The sequence below is a fragment of the Labeo rohita genome, chromosome 6, assembly GCF_022985175.1.
Source record: "Labeo rohita strain BAU-BD-2019 chromosome 6, IGBB_LRoh.1.0, whole genome shotgun sequence".
Classification (NCBI taxonomy): Eukaryota; Metazoa; Chordata; class Actinopteri; order Cypriniformes; family Cyprinidae; genus Labeo; species Labeo rohita.
In genome coordinates this window covers 29,490,271-29,510,347 of record NC_066874.1, presented here as the reverse complement: position 1 = coordinate 29,510,347, position 20,077 = coordinate 29,490,271, and the positions used below count along the sequence as shown (strand labels likewise).

General features: G+C 34.6%; 1 protein-coding gene across 1 annotated transcript; it reads left to right on the top strand.

Moving 5' to 3' along the window:
* Positions 1 to 558: 558 nt before the first annotated feature.
* slc2a1b (solute carrier family 2 member 1b) lies at positions 559 to 19,371 on the top strand. Its single transcript, XM_051112182.1, has 10 exons — positions 559 to 906; positions 9,438 to 9,533; positions 13,531 to 13,691; positions 13,823 to 14,063; positions 14,149 to 14,311; positions 14,397 to 14,584; positions 14,717 to 14,821; positions 16,295 to 16,396; positions 16,535 to 16,738; positions 16,833 to 19,371. Exons 1-10 carry the CDS (start codon positions 892 to 894, stop codon positions 17,028 to 17,030), a joined length of 1,473 nt encoding a protein of 490 aa, XP_050968139.1. The 5' UTR covers positions 559 to 891; the 3' UTR covers positions 17,031 to 19,371.
* Positions 19,372 to 20,077: the final 706 nt, after the last annotated feature.

Sequence of the window (20,077 nt, the reverse complement as noted above, 5' to 3'; positions counted from 1 at the left end):
ATGCAAACAGTTTTCTTTGGGAAGCTTGTTTTCCTTCCTTAAACACTGTTGAAGAAAAACATTTGTAAGGATCAGAGATTCACTGCCATGTACTGCATATTTCTATGCACCAACGAATTGGACTTATTGTTTTATTTTGGCATGCATTTGCTTAATATGATCATGCCACATAGTTCGTTGTGTGTTGGTGTTATTATGAAAAGAAACACACCCGTAATGAAAACATTTTTTTCACACTGCTTAATCGTGGCATTGTGAACATTGGAGTTTGTATGTACAGTTTTGAAAATGAAAAACTAAAATATCAGCTATCAGAAACATTGACTACATTTCTCCAGCATATGCTGACTCGTCACCGTCTAGACAAAGAAGTGAACTATGGCTAGCATTATCAAAGAATACATTGACTCAGTCTTTCAAGATTGATTCTTGTTATGTGTAGTTCTGCACGATCTTTTACAGTCATTTTGTTCGGCATGTCGTCATTCACAAAGAGCCAATCACCGATCACATTCCCAGTCCAGCCCACCTCACTCCCGACGTTGTTGCGTCATACATATTAACCCGGCGAACCCGGACAGCATCCTCAGACTAAACCGGGTCGAGCTGGTAACTTTAGTTTTTAAAATAGAGCAGATAAGAAAAAGAAAAAAAAGAGCAAACTTACTTAAGACGTAGGGAGCTGTCAGAAGTAGTTCGTGAGAGGCATCTGAAGGCGTTTACTCCGTCTCACTTTTTAAGCTACACCAGGCGAAGCTGTGTTTATTTATTTATTACTTTTTATTGCAAATTTTAATTAAAATTTGAATTTTAAGGAAAACCGAGACAAGGCGAAGGTCCAACGAAGAGTCAACGTACGTCGAGACGTCATCGAGCATTTGACAAGTCGTGATGGAGGGTGGAAAGGTAACGCAAAAAACTTTTTTTTATCTAGTCAGAACGCAAAAATAAACAAACACTGGATTTGTAATGTTAACAGAACATTATGTGGAAAATGTTATTGGTCTGTTACGGTGTTTCTGTGTGGTTAAACAGGGAGGTTAATCGTTTTCTGAATGTCACTCGGTTATTAGCCGCATAGCCTCTTCAGCCTTCATCTCGACCTCCAAAAAACTTGGCAAACTAGTTAAGTGACAAAAAACCAAAATAAACTCGTGCCACATGATAAGAGCAGTCACATGGTAACCGAGCTGGGATGAGCGCACATCACTAAGTTACAGTTTCCAAAGAGCTAGTAGGTGTTAATCGTAGTTAGTCAATGCCGGGAATTCATTTGTTTAAAGAGAAGGGCTGTGTTCTAAAAACCCATCAAGCTGCCTACATAGATAGCATTTGGCGCGTTTCTCTGGCTATGTCTCTATAGTACAGTGAGCTGCCTGTTTAGGCAGCATCCTTAGGGTATCGTGGTGGCGCCTGTGATGCCCTAAAGTGCTGTTTTTGTAGGTACCACAGTGTGTTTTGTGACGCAGCCAGAGAATCGTGGTGTACGTGCCCACTTTAAACCATCAGTGGCTAGCTCTTTTCTTTTCTTTTCTTTTCTTTTTTTCTTTTCTTTTCTTTTCTTTTCTCAGTTTCACTTTAAAGTGCTTTGATAGCATTTTTGTGTTTTCATACAATATTGCCATTTATTACAGTATTATGACACAAAGCAAAAATATACACTATGCTATTTTTTATACAATACATTTGTTTTCTTATATAATCATGATTTAGAATTATGGTGGTGTTTTGTTGTGTGTGTGTGTGTGTGCGTACTATATTTAGATGTTTATATATTTACAATAAGGTGGTTTATACATTTAATTAATTGTGTGCGTGCGTGTATATAATTGCATTGCATTTTTGTAAATTTACCTTAGAATTCATCTTAAAATTGATCATGTTTTAACTGCCAGTCTCCATCTCTAGTTTTATTTTAGGCTCCATCCAAACTAGTGACTAATACTGCTAGAGCTAGAGACTCATACGTGACTAGTAGGCTGTTATACATGGCTAACCTAACCACAGCAGCATGATAATCACCCATGATAGATCAAGTGTCTTTGAGATTTCCTGAGCTTCACAGCGACTTCACATGATGGGTTGTGGGTTGTATTTAGTCTTTTATCAGATAGAAGCAAACCATAAAAAAACACAATTGGGTTGTTTTAGGTTTTAAAATGACTGAGAATCAGTGGTTTTATACTAAACGTGGAGTGGATGATACAAGTTTCTGAAGATAAATTAGATCTAAAGTATTAAAAAATAAATTCAGCTTTGTGTTACGCTATTGCCGCGTTTGTTCTAGTGTTTGGTTGACGTGCTGGGAGTGATGGAGATGTCCTTAGGGAGAACAGAGCTACAGCTGGTTTCATGCTAGGGAATGCTTAACATAACCCTTCTAGTGAGGTCGTGTTCTTGACCCGTTCCCAGCACACTGGCTAATGTTGTGCCTGGGCTCTGCGTTCAACGTGCACACTTGTGTACCTCTCTAAAGCCAAAACATGCACACGCATTGTTGGTTGTTAAGACAACCCTCGTGCTTGGTCTTTTCATACCAAACCGGATTGATATTAAACATCATGTTTGAAGAATGCATGCTTGACGGAAAGGTTTTAGATGACATGACCATAAGATATGCTCAAACATTTTAAGTACATTTATCACTGTGTATTGTATAAATAGACCATGCCACACCTGTCACTCACCTGTCAGGTTTTAGTTTTTGCGTAGGAGGACATGTTTGTCGTTCTCTTCTTCTTTTCTCTTCCCTTTTCTTGTTAATTTTTAAATCATTTGTGCACAAGATTCGCACAAGATTGTGTGATATTATTGGCTGTGAAGGATAAAGTCACCAGACAAATGCATCTGAGTTAGACGGACATTCATTTGAGACATCATACTTTGTAGAAAGGCAGTGTTTTTCTAATCACTTCAAACTGATGAAAAATTACAGCTGAACGCTAGGACGGATGCAAAATCATGTAATTGGGGGCAGGTGTACAGTTGACCTGTACTATATCAAGCAGAACTAACGAGCTTTTAGCGGAAATCTCGATTTGCGAAGAGACTTTTGAAGCATTTGATTAAGGATTAAACCTAAAGCGGACTGTCAGAAGACTTAATTCGGCTGGTTTTCTTTTCGAATTCACCCCTGCATGACTGCGTCTCTTGTATGTGCTTCCCTGTTAATGTCATTTCAGCCTAATGGGCGCTAATAAAAGGATTTCTAAGCAGAATCGGATTATGGAACGATAGATTCCCAGTGAGGTCATTTATTTCCGTGAAAAATCAAGGGGCGGATCGGTGCTGAGATGTAATTGTTAACGCCAGGCATTATTCAAAGAGGGCAGACTCTTTACTTGAGGTCATTTACTGTAGGTTACATAATAATGTTTGTAAATCCTCATGGGGCCCTGTTCCACTGAAGGATAGCATTGTTAGTCTAAAAATACAGAAATGCATGTGTTGCAGTGTGTAAAAGCATTCGGTTTAATTGGGAGTGTCTTATGTTAAACTATGATATTAGTGGAGTGTCTCCCAGACTTTACAGAAGTAGAAGCTGGCACATAGATGCTGCTTGAGAAAGAGGACGTGCCAGTCGGAGCATCACCTCAGAGAGAGGGAGAGAGGCTGAAAGAGAGAGATCTTTGTCTTTGTTGTACAGTAAGCTCTTCTCCCTGAGTACAAAGCAAACAGCTTCTCTTCTTCATTTTGCAAGCCTGTATTCATGATTTATTGGCTCTGAATGTATTTGGACACTTAATTCAACTAAAAATGCCAAACCGAAGTAGTATCTCAAATGCTGCGTTTCTCAAATCTAACCTGCCTTTTTACTTTTAAAATCGCAGTCGCAGGTGATTTTAGTGAATTTTTCTTTTTCTTTTTATTATTTTTTTTTTTTCTCATGATAAGTCAGTTCACACCCTTCATCAAGTTGGCAGCAAAAAAAGAGTACTTTAAATAGCATATTTAATTTTTCATTGTTCAAAGCTATTTTTCACGCAGAATAATCCCAGATTAGGACTTGATTTGTATTTTCAATAAATTATCATTTATTAATAAGTTTAATAAATAATAATTAAATAATAAGCATTTATTTCAGATTGCTTGTTAATAAATGTTCACCTTTTTTTTTATTACTGCTGCTTCTTGTAATTATGTGTCTGATTTTTAATTTACAACCTATCATGGTTTCATTTTAGGTCAGCCATAAAGAAATTTTTAAACAATAGTTGAGGTAAATAAAACTTCTCAGAGGGTTAAGAAGAAGTTAAACATTTAACCCAACCGTTGGGTCAAAACAACGCAGTCGCTGGGTTTGTCCAAATTTCACCCAGCACTGGGTTGTACTTAACCCAGCCTGTTTCTTGCGAAATAATTGGAGGAACAAACCAAGCTTGCCAATTGATGGAATCAAAGATGTGATATTGTTAATTACTATGAATGCACTTCTGGCAAAATCCATTGCTGTGCCCTGTTCCGTGTGTTTTCTAAGAACAGGTGTGTTTAATGTCATTCTTGGTACAGTACGTCATTACGTCCTCTGAAAAAAAATGTGCTCTGTGCCAAATATGGACTAACCCAACTGTTGGGTTAAATTGTTTGAATAAAATATTTAACCCAAAAGTTGGGTTAATGCATATTTGACACAGAGTTGATTTGAAACAACCTAGCATTTTTTAAAATGTACATAAAGAGTGGTAAATGTGTTATCTTGGCTTTATTTTATGGTACTTTTTATTTTTATTATATTCTTTGAAGTACAATTCTTTTATAGGTTTGGTCATCACTGAGAAAACGTATAAGAGACATGTTTTGTTTGTTTAACTAAGGATGAAAATCGTCACACCATTGCTTTTTAAGGTCAATAAGGCTGTAAAGTAAGACAACTTCCAGTAGCACTGCTGTTGTTAAGTTGGTAATGTTTAGTTTAATAGTTATTGCACCTATGGTGTGTACTGATCCTGGGTGACAGCATGCATACAACCACACAGACATTTTTTTGGAGGGTAACTAAAATCAATTTTATTGTAAAGGGCACTAAAAAAATATTCAAAGCAAAATAACCCAGTCTGACCATAGTACAAAAACTAAGGCTTTCAATGTCTTAAGCAATGTGAAGATCAGCTCTAATTAGTTATGTAACTCAGAGGCCGAATATGTAAAAAAAAAAAAAAAAAGCCTCTCTGCTTTGCGATGAATAGCAAGGTTTATTTGCATGCTAGTTTGGTTGCGTCCGATTGCCTGGTTAGGAAATTTGTGTTTGCATTTTTCTACAGGAAGTGACTAAGTTATTTTGCCCCTACTGTTCATGTAATGATGACATTTATAAATTCTTATTGTCCGAATAGTGGGAAGAAGTCCTAATCTCCTCCTTACCCAAATGTAACATGCTTACACACAATGAAACGAGCTCTGAGCCAAAATATGTGTCCAAGTCAACAGTCAGCGTTTGCTATCAGCAGAAGGGTGTGACTGTTTATAGTGTGAGTGGTGTGAATTCAGGATGACAAAGCTAAAAACATATTTTCATAAATATATGGTACCTAAACTTTTAATGTAATCTGTACAACATTTTCCAAGCCTAACACACACACAACATATATTATGGAAAGAGCCAGGCCAACTTTATATATGTTTAATCTGTGTTTATGTAGTTACAGGTATGCAGTGTGTAACTAGGCATGTCTTCGTAGTAGTATAGGGTAAAGGCAGGAATCTCAAGAGGAATGTTTCATAGCCAAACCTACGCCCTCCCCTAGAGTAAGACGCAAGTCAAATCTTCCATATTTAGAGGTTTCATCTTTCTTAAAGTGACACAGGCCCTCTCTCCGCATCTGTTTCGAGTTGTGTTCGCTCTCAGAACTAATGTTTTAGCAGCAGGAAGGATGTAGTTAAGTTCTGAGGGAAGTACAGGCTACTGTTCATTGCTTTTTCGTTTGTCCGGGCTTAGTCACCACGTTCTTGTGTGCGATTTTGACTCACATTTTAAACTAGTGGATGAATATTTAAAAACCTCCTAGAGGTTTTGTGTTTGTGTGTATTTGGCTTCCTGTTTCAGGGCTGTTTGAACAGCGTAGTCGTGAACTTAGTGAACTGCAGCCTCTGTAGACAAACATGAAGTGAAGGTGTGTCCACTTCCCGCCCCCTTTAAGCTCTTACGTCTTGCGCAGAATAGTATACGCATGCGTGTGCAAATGAAAAGAGTGTACACGTCCTTAACTGGTATCTTTGTCATCGCTGACTCTTTGTTTATAAAGGAGGAATCCAGGCTCTGAAAAATGCTCAAAATGGAGATGTTTACATTCTCAATCTCGTCTAACATGCTTAATGCTAGCTCAAATAAGAACAGCATTTAACACTCCTTTTTAGAGTTGCTTTTCTTTTAGAGTGAATCACTTTTTTGCAGATCCCATCTTAAAACAACTTTTTTATAGGTTGAGTTCCCTAAAAGGAATTTTCAAAAGTTTTCAATCAAGTTTGAGTAACTTTATTTTAGGGAGTGATTAAGGCTCTGTTTGACGTCCGTATGCATCAGTGATGCAATGACAGTATTTGAGCCTAATTTCGTCATCAGACATTCATATTTGCAAAGCTTTTAAAGACTTGACTTATAGGTCAAGTGGCTTTTTAAACAGCGAACTTAACAAGTTTTAGATGGTTTTGTTTTATAGCTGTGGATGGGTAACCATGTGGCAGAAAATGTCCATTCCAGATCCTCTCCGTGTGAATAATCCAATCAGTGTTTTCTGAAATAACAATGACGGTGTTTCAGTGGAAAGAGGGTTTAAACAAACCCTTTCTTTATAGAGCCTGATTAAACCACTAGAAATTCTTCACTAAGTCGTCCAGTAGATTTGCATTACAGCCTTTCGCAAGTTCAGGTTCAGTTATTATAGTTCGTAGGAACAGTTTATTTCAGATCAAGAGGCACAGCCTCCCTCTGATGTCGTTTCACCAAAACTTGGGTAGATAATATTGAAACAAACATGGAAAGAGAGTAAATCATGTCATTCCTGGGCCCAGTCTCATTTCCTCTTTAGAAATGCAAGAAAAAACTGGGTAATTCTTTTTAATAAGAAAATAAGAGCTATTTTTGTACTTTTGAAAACTTTTATGCACTGTGACATTTAATCCTCATCAGTTTTCATAGTATTTAAATGATATGTTTAATTTAATGAAAACAATGTCAAATAACGTAAAATCTTGAGTTTGTTTCATTTTTATTACGTGAAATTATTTTTTTTTCTTTTACTCTTATTTAATTATTGTTTTATTGTTTTATTATAATATAATATGATTCACTCATGATGTAGCATTGCATTAGTGCAATATTATACTATTTTAATGAGCTTTCAGTTCCCTTTCACCTTCAAGGCTTCCTGTGTTGCAGACAGATTTCATCACATTTTGTCCAGTCATTTTCAAACCAGCCAGTCTGAAAACAAATCTACTTCAGCTTTTTTTTTTTTTTCTTAGGAATGAGGAAAGCAATTTATTCTCTGAGCACTTCCCTGAATCACTAAAATATATCTTCCAAACCTGCAGAAAAATAAACAAAACCTGTCAGGAAGTCATCTGTGCAAGTAAATACTTCTATTGTATTGAAAGAGAAGGAAATGCTTGGCATTTTGCGCAGCGCTAAACTTTAATGTCACACCAGGGAAGGGGGTGATGCTGGATATTTGAACAATAGAATTTTTTTGGAAATACTGAAGCATAAATATAAATATGTTTGGATTGAGTTTCTTTTTAACATTTTTAGACAAAAAAACTTTAAAACATTTTGAAAATAGCAATATTCCTGAAAAGGTACTTAAAAAGTGCTTAAGTTATTTAAAGACAAAGTATCTATGAAATAAACGTTTTTATATATCTTTAATATCTTTTTTTACAAAAAATTCACGGAATTTAAAAAACAAAATACTTTTTTTTACTTATTTTAGTTAATAAAGCTAGTAATACAACTAAAAACCCTAATAAAACAAAAAAAAAACTAGCGAGCTAAGCCAGTAGTAGTACTGACAGTGTTGTGTAAACATGGCTGAAGATGCGAAAAAGGAACAGATGACCTAAATCAACTGATTGAGCTCTGATTGATTCAAACTTGTTACTTAGATCATTCATTTCAAATGATTCACTAGCAATAAAACAGATAAAATTAAAAGTGACATCATTGAATTTCATCATTATTTGTAACGATTTTAAAAAGCACAACTCCAAATCTGTTAAACCATTGCATCGCAAAATGATTCACAGTTTTAAAGTACTCCAATTGGATTGTATATCTTGAATCATTTGATTTAGATCAGGACTTCGGAGCGGGTTCACGAATCATTTAATTTAGATTGGAACTCCGCATACTGCAAATCATTTGATTCAGATCAGGACTTTGGAGTGCATATCGTGAATCATTTGATTCATATCAGAACGTCGGAGCAGGTTCGTGAATCTTTTGCTTCACATCCGAACTTTGGAGCGCGGATTGCGAATCATTTTATTCAAATCGGAACTTTGGAGTGGGTTCGCAAATCATTTGATTCAGAACAATACTGGTGCAGGTTCACAAATCATTTGATTCAGTTCAGGACTTCAGATTGCGTATCGTGAATCAGTTGATTTAGATTGGGACTTCGGAGCGAGTTTGTAAATCATTCGATTCAGAACAAGACTTCGGTGCAGGTTCGCAAATAATTTGATTCAGTTCAGGACTTCACTTTCTGTATCGCAAATAATTTCATTTGTATATCAGAGCGGATTTGCGAATCATTTGTTTTGGATTGGAACTTCGGAGTTGGTTCGCGAGTCATTTGATTCAGAACAAGACTTTGGTGCAGGTTAAAGAATCATTTGATTCAGTTCGGGACTTCAGATCGTGTATTGCGAATCATTTGATTTAGATTGGAAGTTTGGTTCAGGTTTAAGAATCATTTGTCAGTTCAGGACTTCAGAGCACGGATGGCAAATCATTTGTTTCAGCTCAGAATTACTGAGTGGTTTCACTTATTTATTTATTTTTTTAAATTAAACTAGAAAACATGAAACCACTAAGGCAGTACAGTTATAAAAACAAAACAAAGAAAAAGAAAAAGTATACACAAAATACAAATCCCTTATGAAAATTAACCATGGTTTTAATTCAAAAGAGAAGCCACTGTGTGATTAAAGTCCTTGAAAGTGCTGGAATTACATTTTATAGTATCTGTACGAACCCTGTGAGATGTTTATCATTTCTGAGGAAGAACAGAATTAAAAACAAGCTCTACAACTACCATGACACTTATCAGATTGTCAAACAATAGGTCACCACACCTCTAAGAATAGTTCTGTTTTTTGCAGTCAGGTTTGGCCAGTCATCACTTTTGTCCTGTGTAATAGAGCTCTGTTGGACAATTCAAAACGATTAATTGTGTAGCAAAAAATGACTCACTCCTATTTTATTCTTCCCTCAACAGCAACTGACCTTGCCGCTGATGCTGGCTGTCGGGACGGCCGTGATCGGCTCGCTTCAGTTCGGCTACAACACGGGTGTCATCAATGCCCCGCAAAAGGTGAGTGACAAGCACATTCTCTGCACAAACTCTGAGTGACAAACTCACCCCAATATCCCAGGTGTGTCCTTGGACTTTGACATTATCGAAATGCTGCCCCTTCACTCAGACATTATGTACTGCTGCAGCTGTTTCCAAATCCCTGTCTGTCAGTGGACACACACATACACACACACACACACACAAGCATAACACAAATGCCTCCTGTTCAACTCCAGGCAGAGCTGCTCTATATATCTCCGCAGGGGGATTTGCCTTTCATCTACATATTATAAGGCAATTTACATTTGTTAAATAATAAGTGGCTAACTGCCAATCAAATAGACGTTAAATATGCTCTCTGTTCTGGTACAGGGTGTAGGTCATGTCTCACACATAGCACAGCTTGTTCAGACATGCGTGTTGAACTAGGGGCCAGGTTTTGCTTAGGTGAATGGAGCTTTTCTGGCTTTTAAATACTATGTGGAGTGTATAGATTCTGTATTCTCACTGTATAGTCACACTCCTCTTCCTGTCTAGAAAAACTAGAGGAGAATTTGACTTATCAATACCTACCATAAAGAAAGCGATTTGTGTAACTACTAAAAATTATTGTTAAAATGTAGTAGTATTATGAAACTTTATTTATTATTGTTTTAATAAAAAAACTAAATAAAGTGAATAATAATATTATTACTATTAGGAATTATTTTAATTTGTGGAATCAGAGTTAAAAATATAACTATTACTATTACTATTTTAATATATTTTAAAATCTAATTCTGATATGGAAAAGCTGAGTTTCCATAAGTCATTACTTTAGTCTTCAGTGTCACATAATACTTCAAAAATCATTTTAATATACCGATTTAGTGCTTAAGAAACATTTCTTATTATCACTACTGAAAACAGTTGTGCTACTTAATATTTGTGACCCTGGACCACAAAACCAGTCTTAAGTAGCACTGTTATATTTGTAGAAATATCCAAAAATACATTATATGGGTCAAAATGATCATTTTTTTCTTTTATGCCAAAAATCATTAGGATATTGAGTAAAGATCATGTTCCATGAAGATATTTTGTAAATTTCCTACAGTAATTATATCAAAATGTATTTTTTGATTAGTAATATGCATTGCTAAGAACTTAATTTGGGACAACTTTAAAGGCGATTTTCTCAATATTTTGTTTGTTTGTTTTTTACACCGTCAGATTCCAGATTTTCAAATAGTTGTATCTCGGCCGAATTTTATTATATCCTAACAAACCATACATCAATGGAAAGCTTATTTATTCAGATGATTTAAAATCTCATTTAAAAAAATGACCCTTATGACTGGTTTTGTGGTCCTGGGTCACATTTAATCAATACCATGTTGATATTTTTAAAAATTATTATTATCATTATTTACTATTGTTATTAGTCAGTATTGGATATGTATTGGGTGATAGATATTGAATTGTGCATGCTGATTTTCCCTTTTTTCATTTAGATTGCCATCTAATGCTTACTTAAAGTTATTTAAAATGCTAATAATTTTAATTTTATACCCTGTTTAATCATTAGCAGATCACGAAATACCCCTTTTTTATACTTCACATTATAATCTTGTTGCCTAGATTTACTTGTAGCATATAATTTTAGCATTTGATTTTACTTTCTAGTGTTTTGATTCATTTGGACAACATAGAGTATGATTTCAGCACTGGCCATTTATCAGCCTATAGTTATCGACCAGGTTTTTACAATCCTAGACATTGTTTCAACTACGTTAAATATTGCTAAACTCTGTACATACTGGCCTCTGGCAAAGAATGGTATGTTTGCTTTTGCTCTTTGCGTTTCTGATGGTTGTAACAAAAGTTTTAGCACGTGAGATAGGGCTGTACTGAGGCCTTAATAGGAGTAATATATGTGGGTGTGGGTCTAACGCAGACCCTCTATAAATAATCGCTTCGATAAGATTACTGCACTGTCAAGGGCTCACTGTCCACTGTCCTCCCTTACTGAGACTGCACACACAAATCACGTAAACTATACGGTGTTATAATGCACTATCTAGCTTGAAATTCCTTTATGAATGGTCTGTATTGTCTGTGACCAGGTGGATCTTTACTGCACTCCTCAATGTAGGAGTTTGAATGAAAGAAATGAAAACTCTGTTGTAGGTTTCTCACCCTCATGTCTTTTTTAAACCCATTTGACTTTCTTTTTTCATACAATTGGAGTTGATTGGGACTGTTGACAGCTGTGTTCAGCATTTACTTTAACCAACATGGTTTCTAAAGACTATTGTGTTTCAAGAGATTATTTGATAAGGAGTTTAGCCCCCTACATTTAGACTTGTATAATAACTAACATCGCTTCCTGCGTGCATGTGTCTAGTAGTGATTCTATAAAAACATACACCTTGTGTAACCGGTTTGTATAACACTGGATCAAACCGCGAAGCACATGACTTTAACCACGCGAGATATTTATGTGATGCTGATGCACTGAAGGGCTTTCTGCATGCTTAAGGTGTCAGACAGCTGATGACGGAAAAGGAGAGACAAGAAGTGGTTACAGAGAACTGGCTTTCTGACCTTAATACGTCAACAGAATATACAGATCCAACTTCATTTTTTCCACTTTATAACGCAGCGAGAATCTTATTGGGTGACATTCCTCTGATCGCTACAGCAGACAGTCTTGTTTATCAACAAACACGTCGCACAGAGATCTCAGAGAAACCTGACTCCCTCTGTGGGTCTCAGTTTACATCACAAAACCATGTTACCTAACACTGAATGAGAAAGTGAGACTCCTGCTGGATAGAATTGCTCATTACAACATAAATCTTCAGATTGGTGATATTAAATTTTGTCCATGCATTGGTTTTGGTGTCAGACAAATAAATAAAAATGAATGCATAAAATGTTAATTTTAAATTACATTTAAAAATGTTACCTATTAAGAATAAAATATTAGTATTAAAATGTATTTGTCTTGGTGTCAAATAAATAAATAAAAAAATGCAGCATAAGATTTAAATTTTAAATTACATTTAAAAATACTACATATTAAGAATAAAATATTAATATTAAAAATGTATTTGTCTTGGTGTCAAATAAATAAATAAAATACAGCATAAAATGTAAATTTTAAATTACATTTAAAAGTATTACATATTAAGAACAAAATATTAATATAAAGATGTATTTGTCTTGGTGTCAAATAAATAAATACAGCATAAAATGTCAAATTTAAATTGTATTTAAAAATATTGCATATCAAGAATAAAATATTAATATTAAAATTTGTTTGTCTGGTGTCAAATAAATAATACAGCATAAAATTAAATGTTAAATTACATTTAAAAAATATGATATATTACTAATAAAATTAAATGTATTTGATGATAAATAAATAAAAATACAGTATAAATTGTACATTTTAAATTACATTTCTTTAAAAATATTACTATTAAGAATAAAATATTAACATTAAAATGTACTTGTCTCGGTGTGAAATAAATAAATAAAAGTGAAGCATAAAATTTAAATTTTAAATTACATTTAAAAGTCTTAAATATTAAGAATAAAATTTGAACATTACAAATAAAAATATTAAGAATCACACTTTTTATTTTGCACACTACTATATGTAATTACAATTTTTGGAGGTTTGCAGTAACATTTGTTTTATTTAATATAAAATGTGCTGAACTACATTGCTGGAATTATAATAATAAAATATAAAAAAACAATGTCAGACTTTTACTGTAAGTTGCTGTGTGCAGTCTGTCACGTAATAAGCAGTGTTACATTTTTTATTAATATTTTGTTTTCCGTTTTTACCTAAAACTTTAGTAATTTTATTGTTTGTCATTGTTATTTATAGTTTTTATTCATTTGATATAAAATTAAACTAAATTAAAATGAGAAATAAGCTTTTTTTTTTTTTTTTTATGGTTTTGATTTTAGTTTTGATTTTAGTAATTGCTGGTAGTAAGCGACTGTGTTTGTGTTGCAGATCATTGAGGCCTTCTACAATGAGACGTGGATTGATCGACATAAAGAGAACATCCCTAAAACAACCATTACTACCTTGTGGTCTCTGTCTGTGGCCATCTTCTCTGTGGGCGGCATTATTGGATCCTTCTCTGTTGGGCTGTTTGTCAACCGCTTTGGAAGGTGAAATACAGTTGAAACCCAAATTGTTTTAACATTATGGCACCATCTTTTACATTATTTAATTCCGTGTATGCTTCAGCCCTTGTTTCTGGTGGCAAATATAAAAACTGTTCTTATTTTTCTCATTTCAGGAAGAACTCCATGCTCATGGCTAATGTCTTGGCTTTTATCGCTGCTGCACTGATGGGCTTCTCTAAGATGGCAGCGTCCTGGGAGATGCTCATTATTGGACGGTTCGTTGTGGGACTTTACTCTGGTCTGTCCACTGGTTTTGTCCCCATGTATGTGGGTGAAGTGGCCCCTACAGCACTCAGAGGAGCCCTGGGCACCCTTCATCAGCTGGGCATCGTTATTGGCATCCTCATGGCTCAGGTGCATACATACTAAGGACGGTTTTGCACCTTCAGTCACCGTTTGTGTGCTTCTCCATATTTACATTCTGTTTTGTGTATTGTAGATCTTCGGTATGGATGCTATCATGGGTAATGCCACCATGTGGCCGTTCCTCCTTGGCTTCACCTTCATCCCAGCCCTGGTGCAGTGCTGTTTACTGCCCCTCTGCCCCGAGAGCCCTCGATTTCTCCTTATCAACCGCAACGAGGAAAACAAAGCCAAAACAGGTAAGCACACCACCTAAACATCCCAATTTTATCCAGCGCAGGAGTGTTTTCATCCGTGTAAATGAATGTTTTCGTATGCGTTCAGTGCTTAAAAAGCTGCGCGGCACGACAGATGTGAGCGCAGACATGCAGGAGATGAAGGAGGAGAGCAGACAGATGATGAGGGAGAAGAAAGTGACCATTCCTGAACTGTTCCGCTCCCCGCTCTACCGACAGCCCATCGTTATAGCCATCATGCTGCAGCTGTCCCAGCAGCTGTCTGGAATCAATGCTGTGAGTATCTACGCGCACATGTTTGCTAGTTAAACTGGCAAACTAGCAACTAGCAAACTTTTTTTCATTACTAACTCAAACCCTAATCCCAAAAGAAACCCAGATCTAATTGATGTTAACGTTGTTGTGTAGGTATTCTACTACTCTACAAAGATCTTCGAGAAGGCAGGTGTGCAGCAGCCAGTTTACGCCACTATTGGAGCAGGAGTTGTCAACACAGCTTTCACTGTCGTGTCGGTGAGTATCACTATTTAAATCAGCATGAACATAACAATAAAGTATATATAATATAGTTTATTATTAAATATAGTATATATATAACAATTATAAAATAAAATAATATATATATATATATATATATATATATATATTAGAATTGTAATTAATTAAATGTATTTTTACAAGTGTTATTAAAATAATTATATATATTATATATAAAAGAATGAATATGTAAATTTAAATAAACTAAAATTCATAAAAATTGAAGATAAAATATATTTAAGAATTTATGTAGAAGTATTGTTATTATTATTATTATTATTTTTGAATATTTTTATTAAATATAAGTTGTTTATTTCCCCCAAATTTACTCAAAGTTTAAGTTTTAAAAACTAGTAGAAACTGTGCCGGAATAATGAATATTGCATTATATTTAATATTTAAATATTTAAAATAAAAAACTACATACATTGAATTTGCATGAATTTATATATACTGTATTTATAAAATTGATATATGAAATAATTTAATTAATTTTATTTTATTTAAATAATTTATTTATTATTTTTATTTATTTATTTTCTATTAATTACAAGATGACCAAGAATCAATCAATCTGTCTGATCTTGCTAACGTACACTACCAGTCAAAAGTTTTTAATGTTTTTTAAAGAAGTCTCTTCTGATCACCAAACCTGCATTTATGTGATTTTAAAATTTTGAAATATTTTTACTATTTAAAGTAACTGTTTTCTAGTTTAATGTATTTTAAAAGGTAATTTATTCCTGTGATCAAAGCTAAATTTTCAGCATCTATTATTATTCATCAATATTTAAAACAGTTGAGTACATTTTTTCAGGATTCTTTCAGATCCAAAGTTCAGCATTTATTTGAAATAAAAAGCTTTTGTAACATTATACACTATACCATTCAAAAGCTTGGAGTCAGTATAATATTTTGAGAAAGAAATGATAGAAATTAATACTTTTATTTAGCAAGGATGCTTCAAATTGATCAAACGTGATGCTAAAGACACTTATAATGTTACAAAAAAATTCTATTTCGGATAAATGCTGTTATTCTGAACTTTATATTCATCAAAGAAACCTGAAAAAAAAATTGACTCAGCTGTTTTCAACATAATAATAATATGAGCAGCAAATCAGAATATTAGAATGATTTCTGAAGGATCATGTAACTGGAGTAATGATGGTAAAAATTCAGGTTTGAAATCACAGGAATAAATTACATTTCAAAATATATTAAAATAAAAAACAGTTATTTTAAATAGTAAAAATATTTGAAAATGTTACAGTTTTTGCTGTATTTATTGGATCAAATAAATGCAGGCTTGCTGAGCAGAAGAGACTTCTTTAAAAGAACATTAAAAATCTTACTGTCCAAAAACTTTTGACTGGTAGTGTATACTGTATATACAGTATAAAGTATTTATTTTGCATAATATTAATGTTACTTGTTATTGTTACGCAGCTGTTTGTGGTTGAGCGAGCGGGCCGCAGGTCTCTGCACCTCTTGGGACTGCTGGGAATGGCTGGATCTGCTGTACTGATGACCATCGCTCTTGCCTTGCTGGTATGCAAATAATATATAGTTACCTAAATGCCATGATGTCAGTGTTTAGAGTTATTAATCATTCAAATAGTCATCCTTGCGGTCAGAGCGTTTACAATATATTTAATCTGACGGCTTTATTACTCGTCTCTCCAACAGGAAAAGTATGACTGGATGTCCTACATGAGCATCGTAGCAATCTTTGCATTCGTGGCTTTCTTCGAAATCGGACCGGGCCCCATCCCATGGTTCATCGTGGCAGAACTGTTCAGTCAAGGCCCAAGACCCTCAGCTTTTGCTGTAGCAGGATTCTCAAACTGGACAGCCAACTTCATCGTGGGCATGTGCTTCCAATATGTCGAGGTAAGAACCCGGTGAGAATTATATATAGGATGTGGACAGAACTGCATTTGACTGGTTTAACATTATCTTCTCTGTCTGTCTTGTGCTTTAACAGGAGCTCTGTGGGGCGTACGTGTTCATCATCTTCACTGTGTTTTTACTCTGCTTCTTCATCTTCACCTACTTCAAAGTCCCAGAGACCAAGGGCCGGACGTTCGACGAGATCTCCGCCGGTTTCCGTCAGGCAGCATCAGGTGCTGAGAAGCACTCGCCCGAGGAGCTCAACAGCCTGGGGGCGGACTCTCAACTTTAAGCCCCTCCTCTAATCCCGCCTCCCTCATCTGGTCTCTCTTCTGCACGCAACTACTGAGGAGGAAGGGGTCGGCAGGCTGTCAATCAAACATTTCCCCCCTTCCCACAGCTGCACTCACCTCTTAGTTCCCTTGCGATGTCCCCATTGGCATCACACGGCCAGCCGAACGGCAGACAAGTGTGCAAAACATGGGGATTGAAAGGCAGGGAATAAGAGTAGTTATCATATTCCTTTTATCAGAAAGATGAAAGTTTTAAGACATATTTGAGGTGTCGTATTTTGCGTCGCAATCGCTTTGGCTAGCTTTACTAGGTTTAATGTTGTTATCATCTTAACTGTTACTTCTGCTGTGCTATGAGAGAGTAAAAAAATCGACGGAGGTCACCGGGTCGCCCCTGACCGATCCGCTATGATGTTAACGTCAGAAATCCATACTGTATTCCAGATAACTGTATCTCCATCTTGAAATGCTTGTGGCTTTGATAAACTGAAGTTAGCATCATTAGTTTGCCCAAACAACATAACATGCACATAAACAAAAATAATTTAAATAATAGGATTTTGGATTGATTTTTTTTAGGATTGAATTTAAGAATTTTTTTAAAATTAAAAATACCAAAAAAACAGTAATATTATGAAATATTATTGCAGTTTTAAAAAGTAGTTTTCTATTTTAAAATACTTTAAAATAGAATTTTTTCCTGTGATGCAAAGCTGCTTTTTCAGCATCATTACTCCAGTTTTCTGTGTCAAATGATCCTTCAGAAATCATTATAATATGCTGATTTATTATCAATGTATGCTTAATATTTTGTATGGAACCGGTGATAATTTTTTTTAGGATTCTTTGATGAATAAAACATTAAAAAGAACAGCTATTATTTAAAATAGAAATCTTTTGTAACAATACACACTACCATTCAAAATTTGAGGGCAGTAATTTTTTTCTTTTTTTGAAAGAAATTAATACTTTTATTCAACAAGAATGTTCTAAATTGATAAAAAGTAATAGTTTTTTTTATTGTTAGAAAAGATTTCTATTTTGAGTAAAAGCTATTATTTTTAACGATTTATCAAGGAAATCTAAAAAAGTATCCAACATTGATAAATCAGGATATTAGAATGATTTCTAATGGGTCTTGTGACACTAAAGACTGCAGTAATGGCTGGTAAAAATGCACAAAAATAAGTTGTTTTAAAGTATATTGAAACAGAAAACTGATATTTTAAATTGCAATAATGTTTCATAATATTACTGTTTTTTCTGTATTTTTTTTCTGTATTTTAAGCATAAATAATTAATTAAATTAAAATAATAAATATATATATTTTAATCCTTAAAATAAACATGCATTTTAATTAAAAGTGAGTTAAATATGCCCCCAAAATATGTAATTTATGATGTCATTAAAACAGTATGACGTCATACATAAATGTACATTTTTTGGCTCCAACTCTTCTGCATAGCAAGCTTTTTTTTGTTATTTTTAAACTTTACAGTGTATTTTAGCCCTGTATTCATATCAGTACGTCTCCTGTTCTTGCTTTTCAAGATGCGTCACGTCTTTTATATGTATTTATATTTTTGTAACAAATTCACTTGCTTGAAATGAAATGCAGATAGTTCCAATCGCTCTATGAGAAGACAAACAGAACATTTCTGAAGTCGTTTCATGTTACCTGTCACCAAATATTACATCAACCCAGCTGTTTTTAAAAAAGTAAGATCGTCACTTTATAAAGCACAATCAGACTCTTTACTGAAAGTATTAGCATCAGCGCAAGTGAATGTTGATCATCAAATAGTGCAAAATACTCCCATATCTGACATTGATCATGTCCCACTTCAGCAAAAGTTAAGTAGTTTGAAATGCGTTTTGCACAGTCGACTCCCTCCATGGGGAGAATTATCAAGTTGGGAAACACAGAGAGCGACCAAAATGCACTGTGACTGGTGGCGTGACGAGAGTGCACTAAACAGCCTTCCTCTTCATCTTCATCTGACGGAAGAGCTGCGAAACCAGACCATTGACGATGCTGTTAGTACAAACTAAGAGTCTGTTGAGAACATCTGCTGTTTAACTTGCTCCGACAGACATGTTTGGAAACGCAGTATGCCTGGCTCCAATGTGCCTTGTCATTTTTATAGACCTCTAGTTTCCTTTTTTCTTTTATAATCTAGTATGTTCACCCTTACTAGTTTATCTATAAGAAGTATTTGTGATTTTACGCACATCAGAGTTATCAAATGATGTTTTTCACTTATATAATCTGCTGTTAAACGTTGTTCCTGTTTTTGAACACTCCAGAATAAATTCTACTTTTGGTTTCAGGTTAAAAAGTACATAATCAGCTATATTTTTAGATCTGTAAATGAGGGTTTTTTTCACTTTGAGTGGAGTTTGAGTGTGTGCATGTGATATTTGGCCAGTTTGCCAGCAATACAAGAGGTCAAATGAATTTTTGTGTTTGAACACCAGCATCCTGAATACATATTCACCCGCACAGCATTCCATATGGGTGCATCTTGTGTGTGTTTGACGTTTTGTACCATCAGAAAGACATGAGTGTGTGAGTGTGTGTGTGTGTGTGTGTGTGTGTGTGTGTGTGTGTGTGTGTGTGTGTTTCAGATCATATGCATGTTCACGGTGAACTCTCAGTATGAGCGTGTCCCACTGAAATCACTGACGTGTGTTGTGTGGAATAGTCAAAGAAACGTATATAAGCATTTTATAGCCTATGGAGAGTTTGCTGATTTCCCACTGTAACTGTAAATAATGAATGTAAAATAGGTGAAGTTTATCTGTAAGAAGAAGAATTGTAGTTTTATAGTGTGATTTTAATAGCTGTACCATTTGTCATTTTCCTCCGTTTTTATAATGTAGAACATATTTCTCTTTCTTTTCTTTAATGCACTATCATGGTAGTCAATACTGTAAGAAAATGTAAACATCTTACTGTTCTTTTGTTTTGTTTACCATACTGTATTTATTAGATCACCTAATTTATTTAGTTTTGCTTTCTGTTATGAAAATAAAATTGCTAGA